The 18071-nt window shown below is 45.3% G+C and overlaps 1 protein-coding gene across 10 annotated transcripts in view; it reads left to right on the top strand.

Annotated features, from left to right (window-relative positions):
* Nucleotides 1–18071, top strand: part of LOC140386874 (hepatocyte nuclear factor 1-beta-like) — a 133600-nt gene that overhangs the window by 11659 nt on the left and 103870 nt on the right. For 5 of the 10 annotated variants that reach the window (XM_072469688.1, XM_072469684.1, XM_072469683.1 and 2 more), the window contains exons 3-4: nucleotides 4193–4454; nucleotides 7015–7247. In XM_072469688.1, coding sequence (XP_072325789.1) covers nucleotides 4193–4454; nucleotides 7015–7247 — 495 coding nt within the window. The remainder of the gene's footprint in view (nucleotides 1–4192; nucleotides 4455–7014; nucleotides 7248–18071) is intronic. The other 5 variants (XM_072469685.1, XM_072469691.1, XM_072469690.1 and 2 more) reach the window with 2 other exon arrangements.

The following is an 18071-nucleotide window of genomic DNA, read 5'->3' as shown; positions in this document are numbered from 1 at the left end:
ATTTCAATAATAACTTCAATCATGCTCCAGGTCCCCTCACATACATGTGTAAAAAAGACCATTCAGGTATGAACAAAAACACAGCTCATTAGGACATTTCCCCGCCATTATCACCATAGCTCAAGGGCAAAGAATATACATTCAAAACAATATGCCAACCTGTAATTATTCAATACAGTTGAATAGTTTTAAAATAATGCACCATTTAATTGCCAGTAATCTGTTGTCAGGGGTGAAAATGAAATAGTACATAACATAGAATCATAGAATCCTGACAGTGCAGAAGGACACCATTCGGCCCATCGAGTTTGCACCGACCCTCTGAAAGAGCACCCCACCCAGGCCCAACCTGCCCTATCCCCGTAACCTAACCTGTGCATCATTGGACGCTAAGGGGCAATTTAGCATGGTCAATCCACCTAACCTGCACATCTTTGGACTGTGGGAGGAAACCAGAGCACCCGGGGGAAACCCACGCACACACGGGGAGAACGTGAAAACTCCATACAGACAGTCACCCAAGGCCGGAAATATAATAACCATAATGAACTCCAGGCCTGCAATGTACAATGTAAAATTGGTACGACGGCAATATAAACAACCTGGTAACAATAATAATCTTTTATTGTCACGAGTAGGCTTACATTAATACTGCAATGAAGTTGCTGTGAAAAGCCCCTAGTCGCCAAGCCGGGACTCGAACCTGGGACCCTGGCGCAGTGAAGCAACAATACTAAACACCATGCTACCGTGCCGCCCATACAACAGCATTTCAGATCACACCATTTAAATGTGGAGTTTGCCATCTGCTACTATCTACCATGACCATCCACGTCTAACAAAAATATCACAGAAAGTGAAACAGAAAAGACTATGTTAGCTGATTCTGTGTATATCCATTGGAATATCGCCAGTTATAATGTAATCAAAGGTAGGCAATACCTTGGAGTCGAGGTGGCGCAGTAAGCATGGGATCCAAATAGATCTGATATTAAATAGGATGGGCAACAATATGAACAATGGGCAGCAAGGTGGCGCAGTGGTTAGCACTTCTGCCTCAGAGCACCAGGGTCCTGGGTTCGATTCAGAACTTGGGTGACTGTGTGGAGTTTATATGTTCTTCCCTTGTCTGCATGGGTTTCCTCCAGATGCACCAGTGTTAAATTGTCCCTTAGGGTCCAAAGGTGTGCAGGTTAGGTGGGGTTACAGGGATAGGTGAAGGGAGTGGGTCCAGATAGGGAGCTCTTTCAGAGGGTTGGTGCAGACTCAATGGGCCGAATAGCCTCCTTCTGCACTGTAGGGATTCTATGATAATTTACTTTTCTTCTGAAATTTTACATGCCTTTAAAACAATAGTTTGACATCATGTAGCCACTGGTTCTTGATCAACCCAATTTCATTTTGGTCTTTTGCACGAATAGACTGAAGTTTCCAATAATAAACAAACGTTATCAGTTTTTATATTGTAATTACCTTTGTTATTTTTTCATACATTGAATTTCAGTCATAAATATGCTGAACAGCATTTCTTGATTAACATCCAAAAAAAAGAAAATGTTGATTATATACATTAAAAAACAGTCGATTTAAGGCAGTAACTCAATCTCAGGCTTCTGTTGAGAGAAGCCATTTATAACATGCTTGGCACTCCTAGCTGAATGTGCAACATTTTCCTCATATAAATATATACATCTATACGTATATACATTAATTAAACTCAACACATTGGCCCCATTGGAAAATTAAAACTGATAAAATAGAGATAAATATTGCCTTATATTTTTAGTTGTCTAGAAATTCACCTTAATCTAACAAACACTGACATTGGGAATGGCTTTTCTAATCTTCATGATAATGCTCTTTATACCTGGATTTAGCTTAAATCACAGGAACAAACATTTATATTTTACGATCAATGGGACTCTATTAATCATTCTACCAATATATTCTTATTTTTCTATTCGTTTATCCTTAAGAATGTACACATCAAATTCTCAATTTAAAATCTTTCTCATCAATATTGAGTCCCTGGACACATCGAAGCACTAAGACTGTTCCATTGCATTTACAGTCAATTCCTGGATTAGAAGAAGTCCTCCATGTTCAGATATCTGCAGCACCATTATTTCTCATCGCTCCATACCCTCCACTCTAACAGATCTTGGATAGTCAATAGCTGATGACACACCATTTCCTTGTTCTACAATAAAATAGATTTGTCATTAGGTTCCATTACTTAGATCTATATTCATAATGGCTATCCTGTGTATGGAAACTGGCTGGGTTTTAACCCATTCAGCACAGATATGTCACATTCCAGCTTTTGAAAATGTATATTTATAGATACAGGAGATCTCCAATGACAAATATTATAAGCCATGATGTGGAGATGCCAGCGTTGGACTGGGGTGAGCACAGTACAAAGTCTTACAACACCAGGTTAAAGTCCAACATGTTTGTTTCGATGTCACTAGCTTTCGGAGCGCTGCTCCTTCCTCAAGTGAATATTATAAGGACAGGACTAGTCATCCCTCTGCCTAATGGAAAGGCCTTTCAGAATTGATTTTGAGAAACCTCCCAGGTCACGGCATAAACTGTTCGTGACTCGAAACCTCTGATTCTCACCAGGAGAGGAACACTGATGTGAAAAGTGGAATGTTTCAGTTGAGTGCGCGCTCTTTTGAGTTTGGGCTAAGGGAGAGTTTGATTAAAAATGCCCTGCATGACATTACAGTGTATCCAGGACAGAATGAAATACCCCAAATAGAGGGCAATGAATATTAATATTTTGCAACAAATAACAGGAAATTGTAAAATGGTATCTGCAGTTGTAGAATTATCGACACTGAGAAGATAATTCCATGTGTAGGAGAGTCCAAAACTAGGAACAATGGATGCTTGACGGCCGGCGCAAACACGATAGGCTGAAGGGCCTCTTTCTGTGCTGTAAAACTCTGTGACTCTAATATTAGGTCATCACTAATAAATCCAATAATGAATTCAGGAGAAACTACTTTTCTTTTTTTTTCTTTTAAATTTTAGAGTACCCAATTATTTTTTCCAATTAAGGGGCAATTTAGCGTGGCCAATCCACCTGTCCTGCACATCTTTTGGGGGTGAAACCCACGCAGACACCGGGAGAATGTGCAAACTCCACACAGACAGGTCCGGGATTCGAACCCAGGTCCTCAGCACCATAGGCAGCAATGCTAACCACTGAGCCGCCGTGCTGCCCAGAAACTACTTTTCTGAGAGAGTGGTCAGAATGAGGAACGTCACCACCTGTTGAGACAAATAGCTTAGATGTCTTTGAGAGAAAGCTAGATCAGCGTGTGAGAGAGAAAGGACATGCAGATGGGGTTAGGTTAAGTAGGGTGAGAGGCGGCTCATAAACAAGCATAGACCAATTGGGCTGGTTGGCTACTTTCTGTACTGTAAATTCTGAATGGTGCTATGTAACATTTCTTAAGGCACAAGCTTTGAATTTGGCTCCAGCTACAAGCACCAATTATGCCAAGTTACATTGTTTTCTCTAAGATAATGGAGGGGAGGCAGTGGCGTAGTGGTATTACTGCTGAACTAGTAATCCAGAGACCCAAGATCGTGCCCTGGGGCAGGTAGTGGAATTTGGAATTCAATCAAAATTCTGGAATTAAAAGTCGAATGATGACCATTAGAATGTTGTCGATTTGCATAAAATCCCATCTGGTTCACTAATGCCCTTTTTTTGGGTGGGGGGGGGGGGGATTTTCCGTCCTTACCTAGTCCGGCCTACGCGTGGCTCCAAACCCACAGCAATGAGGTTGGCTCTTAAATGCCCTCTGGAATGGCCCAGCAGGCCACGCAGTTAGCACTGCGGGTGCACCTACATCACATGCAAAGGTTCAAGAAGGCAGCTCACCACCATCTTCTCAAAGGCAATTAGGGATGGGCAATGACCGCAGGCCTAGCCAGCGAGGCCCACAGCCCTTGAATGAGTTTTTAAACATTCACCAACCAACCACAAGCTACAGAGAGCGACATAAGGCAGTGCTGTGTCTCCACATCAAGTTTAGTAGCTTTCGTGATGACTATCGATTTGATTGTGACGGTTCTTGAAATCTTGTTGTGATTTTTTTTTGGAAGGAATATATAACTCAGTTTTTTGTCCTGTTGTGTATAGGCTAGGTCAAATCTACCCTTTCTCTTTCAGAATTCAACCAGACTATTCAGAATACTGGAAACAATATGACAGACAAAAGCAGGCCAGATCAGCTGCTGTTTCTCTTTCCAGAGTTCAATCAGCAAGACCAGGGGCAGGCCTCGGAGGTAGGCACTGAGCCTGTCAACAAGAAGATGCGTCGCAACAGATTTAAATGGGGACCCGCCTCCCAGCAAATATTGTACCAAGCTTATGAGAGACAGAAGAACCCTAGCAAGGAGGAACGGGAGGCACTAGTAGAGGAATGCAACAGGTAAGCTGTGATTACCTGGCAATTTGAAAATATGCAGCTATCCTTGGTAAATACGCTGCCAGGTGTGGATGGACCCACGTTCGATCGCTGAGTCAGGTGATTGTAACCGTGATCGCAGTAAAGGGTGGCCCCATTGGCCTCAGTATGCTCGGAGTGGGGGATGGGGACGGATCAGCCTGGGATACCCCGACTGACCCTGTGACTTTTACTCGCAAAGCCCATCAGTCTCGACTGTGTCCTCAAAGGGTGGCCAAGCCTGCAAACTGTACCAGGCCGTAAGGCAGCAAATTCAGGAGAAAAGGGTGGTGGGGGGGGGGGAAGAATTAGATTGGGCAGAAAATGATTCCAGGCGGTAGCACAGTGGTTAGCACAGTTGCTTGAAAGATTGTAATGCGTCTTTGGAATAAGACTGCACTGGTTTGTGTCGGTATATAATCATAGAATTTACAGTGCAGTTACAGTGCAGAAGGCTGCCGTTCGGCCCATCGGGTCTGACCGATGTAAAGAGCACCCTACTTAAGCCCAATCTCCACCCTATCCCCGTAACCCAGTAACCGCACCTACCCTTTTTTGGACACTAAGGGCAATTTAGCATGGCCAATGCACCCAACCTGCACATCTTTAGACTGTTGGAGGAAACTGGAGCACCCGGAGGAAACCCACGCAGACACAGGGAAAATGTGCAGACTCCAATCAGACAGTCACTCAAGGACGGAATCGAACCCGGGACTCTAGCGCTGTGAAGCATCAGTGCTAACCACTGTGCCACCCTGCTGCCCCAATGTTGATATTGCTGATCATCGTAGGACTTTCTTGTCCTGTTATTGATCAAACATTGTGAGTGCAATCAGTATATCATTAAACCAAAGTGGATCAAGTGCTCAGGAGATCACAAGTGGAACAATGAATTGAACATGTGTTACTGCTGACATTACTATTCAAGTTAAAATAATGACACAGTATCACCATTGACTTTTAACTCTGTATATTTCTGGGCCATAGATTTTTTTAGTGGGGAGGAGGCAATTTCTTTTGTAACCAGAGTGCTGATGATATATTCAGGGCTAGTTATTAAGCTCCCCGAACAGGCGCCGGAATGTGGTGACAAGGGGCTTTTCACAGTAACTTCATTGAAGCCTATTTGTGACAATAAGTGATTATTATTACTATTATTAAGCCCAATATTGTGAATGAGTTATAGTCATTAAGAAAGGTTTACTTTAAGTAAGAAAAGTCTATTGTATCTGTGGACTGGTCAGCTTTGCTACCTGCGCATTGACATTTCTGATTGATGCAGCAGACGTTTAATGTTTTGCTGTTGAATTGATCCAATGTTGCTCTGGAAAATGTAACTTCCATGTTCGTTTGGGGAGTATTGGGGTTTGCAAAGGGTATCAGGGATATTAGGACAACCTTTATAGAAATCTCTAAAGAAGGCTTTGTTTTAAATGATTAAAACTATTAAGGACCCAAATTCTGCTTTTCACTCCTTTAGATGTTCGCTGTCTATAATTAATGCACCTCTCTCATTAAACAGTGTTCGGCTCAGTAACCCATCCTAACCAGCTCCAACAATGGTGCCACCTGCACTTAATGTTAAGAACAAAATGGGTGGGTTTGTCTCTTGTGCTTCTCTTGTGCCTTTCCCAACATTCACGTATGCACAAGAATGATCCCTGGAATGAAGGGCTTGTCATATGAGGAGCAGTTGAGGACTCAGGGTCTGTATTCGTTGGAGTTTAGAAGGATGGGGGGTGATTTTAGTTAAACTTATAGGATACTGAGAGGCCTGGATAGAGTGGACGTGGAGAGGATGTTTCCACTAATAGGAAAAACTAGAACCAGAGGACACAATCTCAGATTGAAGGGATGATCCTTTAAAATTGAGTTGAGGAGGAATTTCTTCAGTCAGAGGATGGTGAACCCTGATCTTTTCCGTAGAAGGCTATGGAGGCCAAATCGCTGAGTGTCTTTAATACAGAGATAGATAGGTTCTTGATTAATAAGCTGATGAGGGGTAATGGGGAGAAGGCAGGAGAATAGGGATGAGTAAAATATCAGCCATGATCGAATGGTGGAGCAGACTCGATGGGCTGAGTGGCCTAATTCTGCTCCTTTGTCTCAAGGTGTTCATTTTAATAATGGGAGATCTGGGACCGATGACATAAGAGCAGAAAACCTTGGCCGGCCACTTTAAAGAGAAGGAAGGACACAGGAAATCAGAACAATTTTATGTTTCAACTTATTTCTTCCTCGAATGTCATAAATGGGGCTTGAAAGAAAGCTTGATCCTTAATTTAGTCCCCACTACCCACATCCTTTGGACAGTGAAAGGGTCTTGTTCCCTAAACAGCTCTTATCACCAGGTCTGCGTCATGTTTTAATCCATATTTATATCAAGCACATTTTTTATCGTTGTAATCAAATGTATTTTGATATGAATGAAATGAAGTAAATGACGATGTGTGGTACAATTAAGCGTTTAAATTCTAATGGTGCATCGTCATTCAAGAGCACTCAGGTAAACTATTTAAAGCATTACTGTCCTTCCTTACCTCAGAGCCGAATGTATACAACGTGGGGTCTCCCCTTCTAAAGCACATGGACTGGGATCAAATCTGGTTACAGAAGTCAGAGTGTATAACTGGTTTGCGAACCGGAGGAAGGAGGAAGCTTTCCGTCAGAAACTTGCCATGGACGCGTACAATGTTCAGTCACACAGCATGAACCCGCTGCTGTCTCACAGCTCTCCGCACCACCCACAGCCAAACTCATCCCCCTCAAGTAAGCACGGTAAGCTGTAGTCCTTTGCTTTCTGGCAGTGTATTTTCTGAATCTACAATATGTCGTAAAGATGGAATTCGAGCTGATACTTTGGGGGGGGGGTTTATTTATTCTTTCATGGGATGTGGGCATTGTCATCCATAATTGCCTTCCAGAAGGTGGTGGTGAGCCGCCTTCTTGAACCGCTGCAGTCCATGTGGTGTAGGCACATCTGCCGTGCTGTTAGGGAGGGAGTTTCAGGATTTTCACCCAGCGACAGTGACGAAACGGCGATATATTTCCAAGTCAGGATGACGAGTGTCTTGGAGGGGAAGCTCCAGACCATGCTGTTCCCATGCACCTGCTGCCCTTGTCCTTTGAGGTGGTAGAGACTGTGGGTTTGGGAGGTGCTGCCGAGGAGCCTTGGTGAGTTGCTGCAGTGCACCTTGGAGATGGTACACAGTGCTGCCATTGGGCACCTGTGATGGAAGGACGGAATGTTTAAGGTGTTGGATGGGGTGCCAATCAAGCCGGCTGCTTTGATTTGCTGTCCAACTGAAATGTTAACCTAATTTATTTGTCGTGGGACTGACAAGATTGCAACGTTTGGTTTCATACCGCTTCCAATTTTACCTTCCAATGAAGTCACAGGAAAACATTTTAGGGCAAAGTGTAAAACCAACGTTCTGTGCAATTCTGTAGGATTCTCGCTTGGCGAGTTAGGTTAAAATTAGCATCGGAGAGCCAGCTGAATGGATTGGTTTGGCAATCCTTTAACATGTGCTCCTTTTAAATGGTGGGACTCAATAGTTACAGTGGAAGAATGTTGAGGTGTATGGTTTGATGCAGATACGGGTGAAGATTATTTTTTTAAATCTCCACCACAGGATAAATCCCGCCCCAAGTATTCCAGGATACCAGCACCCCAGTGGCACTGCAGATAGTGTTGTGGGTTAAAGACAGATTCAATTACGAAGCTTCTGGCCCCAGTGTTATTTAGGTGTTAGACCACTGCGAGAACTCAAACTAGAGCAGTAATTTGATATTGGGTCTCAACATCATCTTCCACTTCTCAGAGACTACAATCTGAATCTAAAAGAAAGCCTTGCACCTTTTCACCTCCTTCATAACCTCAGGGTGACCAAAAGGGCTGTGCAGCTAACAAAGTACTTATGAGGTGTAATTATTGTTGTAACATAGTAAATGTGGGAGCCGGTTTGTACACAGCAAGATCTCACACACACAACAATGGGAGCTTTTCCGTCTCCCAGTGTCAGAAATGTAGTTGAAGCTGAGAACTTCGATTTGAAGCTGTGGTAGGTTTGGTTTGGGGGGTGAGTGTGGGTGGGCTTGGTGTCGATGGTGTGGGTGGGAGCCCCCTGCTCAGGTCAGCTCGAGGCCTGGGCTATTCCTACCTCCCGGGTGTAATTTTAAGACTCCCTCCCAAAGTGGGTGGGAATGACATTAAGGCTGGGTGGCAGGAATTTGAATGGGGCATTGCCAGGGACCTAAGGCAATGATTCTTTGCACAAGGTAAGTACATTTTTGTCATGATGGCAGGTTGGGGGGAGGGGGTGGGGGGGGGGGCCGGGGGAGATTCAGTCTCATTCTCCCATCGGGTCAATCATCTCTGCACCCTCTTAAGAACCGTCGAATCCTTCCGAAAGTCCCCTGTCAATCCTCCCACAAATTAATTTCACCTCATTTGGCCACACTGCTGCCCCATGGCTGGTATCACTGGCACTGTGCCAGCCTCCCTTGACTTGTCCTTAAAACTGCGGCCCTTATGAATTAGACCCCCGCCAATCTGTAATGGGTGGTACTAAAGCTAATATAGCCTGAGGTTGGTGGGGTTGGTGAGGCAGCACTTTCTGCCTGTCCGCCATTTTGACTCTGCTTCAAGGCTGTCTGATTTTCAAATGGGACTGACGAGTACGGACGGGGTTGCTAGACTGAACCCTGCACGTGGGTGAGGGATGGAATCAGTAGTGGGGCAAAGAGCTAGCTGCCAAGCAGTGAAAGAGCAGGCACCCTACAACCTAACTGTGGAGGATGGCACTGTATGATCCAATGGTGAGGGCTGGCAGGGGAGTGTGCAGTAGGGCTCTGAGCCTCAACATGACGCATGGCCATGAGAACAAAATGGCTGCTGTTGGCGTGAGTGAGTGCTGTCAGGGGAAGATGGGGAGGAGAAAATTGGGGTGGGTTTTGCCAGGGAAACGGGTTAGAAAGTAAAAATTTGTAAAAAAGAGAAATAGAATTTTAGGGGGAAAAAAATCAGCGTGGAGAAAAGGCAATGTGGAAACAATGCAGTGGAAGCTGAGTGAGTCATATTGCAAATGTCATTGTGATTCTGAAGAGATCAGAAAACAATCCATATTGTTCTTGTACCTGCAATCTACACACTTAAGTCAGCAAGCCCCTGATTCGAACAAAGGAACCTCACAAGCAGTGGGGTCGTGTGGAGGTCAACGTGAGGTCGCTGTCCAAGAATGAAGACTATGGGTTTTTGGGGGGGGGGGGGGGGGGGGTAGGTTGCTGGGTGGAGATGGGAGGGGACGGGGAGGAGCCCATTCTGCTGACCCTGACAGACTGCGAAATAGTCCTAGTGTCATAGGCCACTCAGTTACAAGACGCCCTACAAGCACATTGTCAGCAAAATCAGCTGTTTTCAGTGTTACACTCAGGCTAAAATAATGCAACAGCATGCAGTCAGTGTTGTCATGGCATTGTGTCCATTATGCATGCTTAATTGAAAATTAAGCAAGCTCTTTGAATGAGGCATGTTCCCCCTTTGATCTCTCCTATCCTTCCAGTGTGTGCTCAGTCACTGCGTGACATCCTTTGTTTTTTTATATTAGGGGACTGCATTTGTAGAATTGTATCCACGTTCATTTATCTTTACTCCGCAAGGCAGTTACGGGCTGCCTCTTTATGTTCCTAGCCCCAGACTCAGCCAGCAGGAGCTGTCCAGTCTATGGGATGTGATGACAGCCCATTCTGCGGTCTCCTTTACCAGCCAGGAATGATGGTCCTTCCTTAATGCAGTCTGTGAATTGGGATGGGGGTCTCGAAAGGTCAGGCGTGTCAGAGGCGAGAATTTGTGAATTTGCTGGAGACTGGTGCTGATATTGATTAGGTCGCGAAAAAGGAGGAAATTAGCTCAGGAAATGAATAATGCTCGACAGGGGAGTGCATGAATGAGTCAATGAACTCTAATCTTTGTAACCTTTCCCAGGGCATACAGGTACGCAGTATCTCTACGGATTAACACTTCTGTAACTCAACACTAGTGCGTTCCTTCTATTAAATGTATTAACTGTACACGACAGGGGCAAACTATCAGTCACTTTAATTATAACCCTTCAGATTATCAAGTTTCCTTTCCAGCCGGCAATAGGCTTTGGATCAGTTAACTCCCACAGGAGCTGCTTGGTAGAAATGGTTAATAATTGTTGGCACGAGGGTTACTTTGTTGCATTAAGTTCAGTCCTATTAAGCTGCTTTTAGAACGCAGTTATACTGCACAGCCTGTCTGCTCAAGGTGAACGCGGAGTGCAAAGGAGAGGCCATGACGTAGCCGCCACTGGTCCAGTCGTCTAGAGGCCCAGGCTTTGGGGACATGGGTTCAAGTCCCACCATGGCAGCGGGTGGAATTGAATAGAAATCTGGAATTTGAAAACTAGTCTCCATAATGGTGGCCGCACAACTATAATCCATTGTCGTAAAAACCCACCTGCCTCACTCATGTCCTTTCGGGAATGGAATCTGCCGTCCTTACCCAATCTGGCCGACATGTGACTACAACAGTCCCACAGCAATGTGGTTGACTCCAAACTTCCCCCTCTGAAATGGCCTCACCACTCAGGCTGTCAGGGTGGCTTCCCGAGGGTAATTAGGGGCGGGCAACAGATGTTGACCTTTCTGGAGGCGCCCGCATCCCATGAAGGAATGAAGAAAAGAAAGGCCATGGAAGAAATCCTGCTGTTGCGTTGCAGGCTGCGTCCGGCCCAAGCTCCACTCTTCCCCTCTCTGCTGCCAGCCTTTTCTTTTTTGACACAAGGGCAGCAGGTGAGAGAGCTCGGTTTCATCCAACACCGGAGATGAATTCTTCACGCAGCTTTACAAAGTACACAGTGAAACTATTCATTGTGCATTGCAACAGGAAAAGGTTCGATGGTCAAAGGTTCCGTGAAGAACATAAAGTGCTGGGAGTAGGCGGCTGGATAAAGGAAGTTGTGAGGGCCCAATGTTAGGATCGGAAAGTGGGTGAAAAGTGAGCTTCTTTTTTTAGATCAAGCGGAGAGCCCATTACCTTTGCATTTTTCACAGTGTGGCGATCGCATGGGTAATGCCAACATGTCAAAACCAGATTCTGGCTGGTTGCCTTTGTGCACTTTAAAAAAAAGAGCCTTGGGGAAGGTCCACAGCACAGGGCAGCAATGAGGCTGCAATGACCCGGAGGGAAGACGAGACGAGTGCAGAAGTTGTGATTGGGTGGTCTCAATATTTATATTTAAAAGCCGAGGCATTGAAGTCGTCGGGCCCAGGAATTCTGGTTTCACCGGCCTGTCTGCACCTTCATAGAATTGATAGGGCAGAAGGAGGCCATTCGGCCCATCGAGTCTGCACCGGCCCTTGGAAAGAGCACCCTACTCAAGCTTAAGCCCATGCCTCCACCCTATTCCCGTAACCCAGTAACCCAACCTTTGGACACTGAGGGCAATTTAGCATGGCCAATGCACCTAACCTGCACATCTTTGGACTGTGGGAGGAAACCGGAGCACCCGGAGGAAACCCACGCTGACACGGAGAGGAAGTGCAAACTCCACACAGACAGTGACCCGAGGCCGGAATTGAACCCGGGACCCTTTGTGGCGTGTGGCAGATTTCCAGCAGCAGAACTGTCAGCGGGTTCCCCCGTTAGCTCACCTTGTGGAAATCACGGTTTATCCAATGTAGTCTGTTTGCCCAAAGGGATATTGCCTCAGGATTGCCAACCTGCAGCTCCATAATCGCACACAGCCCATAAGCCCTGTCACTCCGTCGCTCAAAGCCCAGGATATTCTCTTTAGATTTTATACTATCGTGGTCGCCAATCTACATTGGTTCTCAGCCAAGCTGCAGCTTGATTTCAACATTCCCATCCTTATTTTCAAATCCCTCCATGCCCTCGCACCTCTCTATCTCTAGAACCTCCTCCAGCTCCACAGCCCTCCGAGACATCTGCACTCCTCTCATCCTGGCCTCTTGTGAATCCCTCATTTTAATTGATCCACCAATGGTATCCATGTCCTCAATTGCCTGGAGCCCAAACTCTGGAATTCCCGCCTTACACCTCTCCACCTCACCTTCTTCCCATAAGACGGAGCTTAAAACCTGCCTCTTTGACTATGATTTTGGACATCTGACTTAATACCTTCTTATGAGGCTTTGTGTTGTATTATGTTTTACAATGCTGCTGTGAAGCACGTGGGGGCATTTTATTATGTCAAAGTCGCTATATAAATATAAGTTGTTGTTGACTGGACGTTTGGAAAGATCGGTTTTAATGCTGTTGCCTCGCTGTTTATAACCACCTTCCCATGATATTCAATGGCATTGCAAACCATCACAAGCCCCATCGTCAACATTCTGGGGTCAAAAATGACTAGAAACCTAACTAGGGCAGCTACACAAAGACCGTGGCTTCAAGAGTAGGTCAGAGGCTGGATATTTTGTGATGTCTAACTCACCTCCTGACTCTCCAAAGCCACAGGTCAGGAATGCGATGGAATACCACCACCACCACCCCCATCCCCACTTTCTTGCATTAGAGCAGTTCCAACAATACTCAAGAAGTCAACACCATACAAACATATGACCAAGGACCAGGAGTAGCCATTCGATGGCTCAAGCCTGCTCCACCAATTAATAAGGTTGATTTGATATTAACCTCAAATCTGCATCCCGCCTACCCACGATAGCCTAGCACTCCTTGCTTACCACAAATCTACCCACCTGTGCTTTACAAAACATACTCTGCTGCCACTGCCTCCTCAGGAAGAAAATTCCAAAGACTCACAACCCTCTGAGAGAATTTTTTTTGCCGGATCTCACTTTAAAATGGGCAACCTCTTGCTTTCAAACAGTGAGCCCTTGTTCTAGAGGCTCCCTCAAGAGGAAGCATCGCCTTCGCATCCATCCTGAAAAGACCATCCAGGATTGGAAGCCACACTCACCACATTACGCATTCAACTTGCCAAGACTTCTTCCAGCTTCTAAACCTGCGACTTCCACCACCTGGAAGGAACAGGGCACAAGGCACAGGGGAACACCAACACCTACACATCACAACATCCTGACTTGGAAATATATCGCTGTTGCTTCACCGTCATTGAGTCAAAATTGTGGAACTTCCTCCCTAATCACACTGCGGGTGTACACGGTGGCACAGTGGTTAGCACTGCTGCTTCACAGCGCCAGGGACCCGGGTTCAATTCCAGCCTTGGGTAACTGTGTGGAATTTGCACGCTCTCTCCATGTCTGCGTGGGTTTCCTCTGGGTGTGCCAGTTTCCTCCCACAGTCCAAAGATGTGCAGGTTAGGTGGATTGGCCATGCTAAATTGCCCTTAGTGTCCAGGGATATGCAGATTAGGTGGGGTTATGGGGATGGGATGGATGTGAGAGTGGTCATGGGTAGTGTATTCTTTAGAAGGGTCAGTGCAGACTCAATGGGCCGAATAGCTTCCTTCTGCACTGTACGGATTCTATGGAAGTTCCCCTTGCGGCAGACAGTTAAAGTATGACAGGAGTTACAAACCTTCAGATTAAAATATTAGCAGTGACTGATCAACACACTAGCTACATTGTTTTAAGCCAGAAAGGTTTCATTAAACAATCACTTCCAATGGAGTGTACCCTAATTGTGCTTAAATCTTTCAGCACCCAAACAACTAAACAGCTTCCAAAGTGCTTTCCACTTTTGTTTCATTCAGAGTTGTTTTCCCTCAATTTTCGTTTGAGAAACTAAAATTAAAGACCATTGGGCGCTGGGGTAGAGGTAATACAGGGTTTATGCGACAGTGGTAGCACTGTTGCTTCACAGTGCCAGGGTCCCAGGTTCGATTCCCGGCTTTGGTCACTGTCTGTGCGGAGTCTGCAAGTTCTCCCTGTGTCTGCGTGGGTTTCCTCCGGGTGCTCCGGTTTCCTCCCACAAGTCCTGAGAGACGTGCTGTTAGGTAATTTGGACATTCTGAATTCTCCCTCAGTGTACCTGAACAGGCGCCGAGATGTGGCGAATAGGGGATTTTCACAGTAACTTCATTGCAGTGTTAATGTAAGCCTACTTGTGACAATAAAGATTATTATTATTATACCCTGGACTGCCAGTATAACTCCAATGGATATTGGAATAGACTTTTCAATAGAGCCAAGCTGGGGAACAGGTATAACTCCAGTAGGTGTGAGGGTACACTTTCCATTTAAGTTCCACTGGGAGTTCAATAACTATAAATTAATTTGTTGGTGTTTATTCTTCACACCCTCTACGAGTTATTTAGCTCTGTGACACAACCGTGGGGACCATATTGTGATCCCCAATTACATCTTGCCTAGGAAGTCAATGTGATTTAATTCCCTACATCCTTACTCTGCTGGCTTCTCTTTTATGAATTTCCTTTAACCTGGGGGTCTGGACTGATCTGTTCTTCGAGCTACTCCTTCATCCTGACCCCAACACCACTATCTGCTATTCTGAGAGACATTTCAGCAACATTTCAGTTAAACTGCATTTGTGGCTGGTGGGGATGCACCAAAGGAGTCCCTATGAAAATAATAGCGCGAATCGGAGCTGTCCAGCGTTGTTGTCTATAATGTGGTGAATGGGCTGATGTAAAAAATCGGTTTCAATGTCGATGGAGGAAAGTCTAATGATTCTTGCTGAACAATGTGTGGACACTGGGTGCGATGGCCTGCACTATTTACATAGAAAATAAAAGCAGGAGTAGGCCATTTGGCCCTTTGAATCTCATAGCTTCACCTATGAGCACAGACCATGTGGACATCCTTATAACTGCACTCAATGTGGCAAAGTGTGTGAAGAACAAAAATAAGAAGTGAGCACATGACAGATGAAGGTGCACAGTGCCATGAAGCAAGTGGCGTATGTACCCGTGTCTCTGGTAATCAGTCCCTGATCTCAGCCCTCACTGTGAGGAGACATCCACCAGGCTCCTTCTTGAATGAAGGGATGTAAAAATGGAAAATTATTATGCACCTTCCAGTAGCAATTTAGCGAGGAGTCCACAAGGAGGTCGTTGACCAGGTAGCCTGCCTTGATGGCATGTGAGGCTCTGTAGAAAGCAAAATGGGCACCTAAAGAGTCTTGGGGGGGGGAAATTGAACTCTTTGGAGATGACAAAGGTAGTAATGGATAGCCACCTTGCGTCCTGATCTTCCTTAAGACTAATTCCAGATGCCAGCAGATTCGTAGTTCCAAGTGCAAATAGGTCCACGATGGGTTGTGGGTCTATGTAGATTGAACTTAATGATGTAAGCATTGGGCACCAGCTCCTAGAGTCAGCCTTCAAGAATATTGATGTGGGGGTGGTTTACAAGGCAACTGAGAGTTCAGGTGACAGAATCAACAATGGCAATATCTCTTTATCATCTCAAAGTGAAGATTAATGACTGATGATGACTCATAAACAAACATTTCCATTTGCAAGATATTGGGAGGAGCGCATGTGATGTGGAGGGTGATTACCTGGGATTGGTAACAGATTATTTTGGTTTCATATGAAAATATTTTTTGTGCAAAGTTGTTGTAGTTTACATAGCATTACTTGGAGTGTTCTGTTTGCTGACCCACATTGGCACTTGGTTAATTGGTATTGGGTTGAAGGGTTATGGAGAACGGGCAGGACGGTGGAGTTGAGGCCAGGATGGGATCAGCCATGATCACATTGAGGGTGTTAGGCTCGGGAGGTTAAATTGCCAACTCCTGCCCCTAGGTCATGTGTTCTAGGGAGGAGATGCTCTGGCTGATTTCACAATCCAGCTCTTGGTCCGTAACATTGTTGGTAGCAGATGAGGAACATATCAGACATGACAGAATGGCGGAGCAGACACGATGGGCCAAATGGCCTAATTCCGCTCCTATAACTTATGAACTTTTGAACCCCTTGATTTTAAAATTCTCATCCTTGTTTTCAAATTTCTCCATACGCGCACCCCTCTCTATGTCTGTAACCTCCTCCAGCCCAACAATCCTCTGCCATCTTTGCACCTCACCAATTCTGACCGGTTGTTCATCGCTACACCATTTGTGGCTGCCAAGGTCCTGAGCTCTGGATTTGCCTCTCTATACCTCTCCTCCTTTCTCTCCTTCCTCCATTAAGAAGCACCTTAAAACCTACCTTTTTGGCCAAGCATTTACTCCTGCGAAGGACCTTGGGACTGTTTACTCCATTGAAGGCGCTATATAAATATAAATGAGTGTTGTTGCTGCTGCCACGGTAACAGCAAGAGCTCGCTGGGGGTGACAGGGTGCACAAAGCTATGTGGGATATATCTTTCAATTTGTCAGTAGGTCAATGTAAGAAACAGCAGTGTAACAGTTGCCTCACAGACATGTAGTGGATTCTGCATTCCCTGTACAGCTGATAAGAATGTATCGCATACTGTTGTGGAATTTCTACACTGTACAATTTTCTGCTGTTTCTGTTAATGTTTTAAAACTTGGGCCTTGCTATGACAGTGGGGGAGGCAGACAGCATAGCCATAAGCCGCAATAACCCTTTTATACAGTAAACAGGCTGAATCATATGAACACTTTCTTTCCATAATCATTTGTAGTTTTAATATACTATGGAGAAAAAAAAAGTTATTCCATCTCACCTCAGGTGTGATTTACTCTTCAAGGCTTATTGGTGTACTAAAAAAATGGAATTACAAATCATTTGAATTGAGTTTTTAAAGAGTTCTTTCACAAGATGTGGGCATTGCCGGCTGGGCCAGCATTTATTGCCGATCGCTAATTGTCCTTGAGAATGTGGTGGTGAGCTGCCTTCCTGAACCGCTGCAGTCCCTCGGGCATAGTTACACCCACAGTGATGTTAAGCAGGGGTATCCAGGATCTTGCCCCAGCGACAGTGAAGGAACTTCGATATATTTCCAAGTCAGGATGGTGTGTGGCTTGGAGGGGAATTTGCAGGTGGTGGCGTTCCCGCGCGCCTGCTGCTGCCCTTGACCTTCTGGGCGGTCGAGTTTGTGGATTTGTGAGGTGCTGTCGAAGGAGCCTTGGCAAGTTACGTACATAATGCAGCAAAGTGTGAAGGTAGTGCTAATCACAAACTTCGACAGTTGTAACATGTAAATGGAAATAAGCAAGAGGAGTGAATTGTTTCATTAAATTGGAGAGAGAGCTGACAGAATTGGATAAGGGGTTTTAGCAGAAACCCGTTCCTATGGGCGCATTGCAAAGATTTATTGTTAGTGTGCTGGGCAGGTATATTAGCGGTGAGGTGCACTCTCATTGTAATTATTTGTACCAATGCTTGTTTCAATACATAGGATTAGATATTCACCTTCAGCGGCCGTGCAAAACAGATGGTATGGGACTGGCCGTCGGTTAAAGGTCTCACTCACTATTCAGTTTAACTTCAATAGGACTGAATAGACAACGGAGATTATAACAGGCGGTCCATATAAATATCACCCGCTTGGCAGTACCACTCAGCTGAGTTTCAGCCCCCAGATTGTTTTACTGTTGGGAGTTTCCCTTTGAGGTGTTTGCTCCCTCTGTCTCTCAGATTTTTAAAACTTCTCTTGCTGAGAGAGTGGATATTTGGTCAGCTCCGGACCCTGGTCAGC

Source organism: Scyliorhinus torazame, chromosome 12 (genome assembly GCF_047496885.1).
Source record: "Scyliorhinus torazame isolate Kashiwa2021f chromosome 12, sScyTor2.1, whole genome shotgun sequence".
In the NCBI taxonomy this organism is placed as follows: domain Eukaryota; kingdom Metazoa; phylum Chordata; class Chondrichthyes; order Carcharhiniformes; family Scyliorhinidae; genus Scyliorhinus; species Scyliorhinus torazame.
Note: the sequence above shows the minus strand (reverse complement) of the source record. Positions and strands in the feature narration are given on the sequence as shown.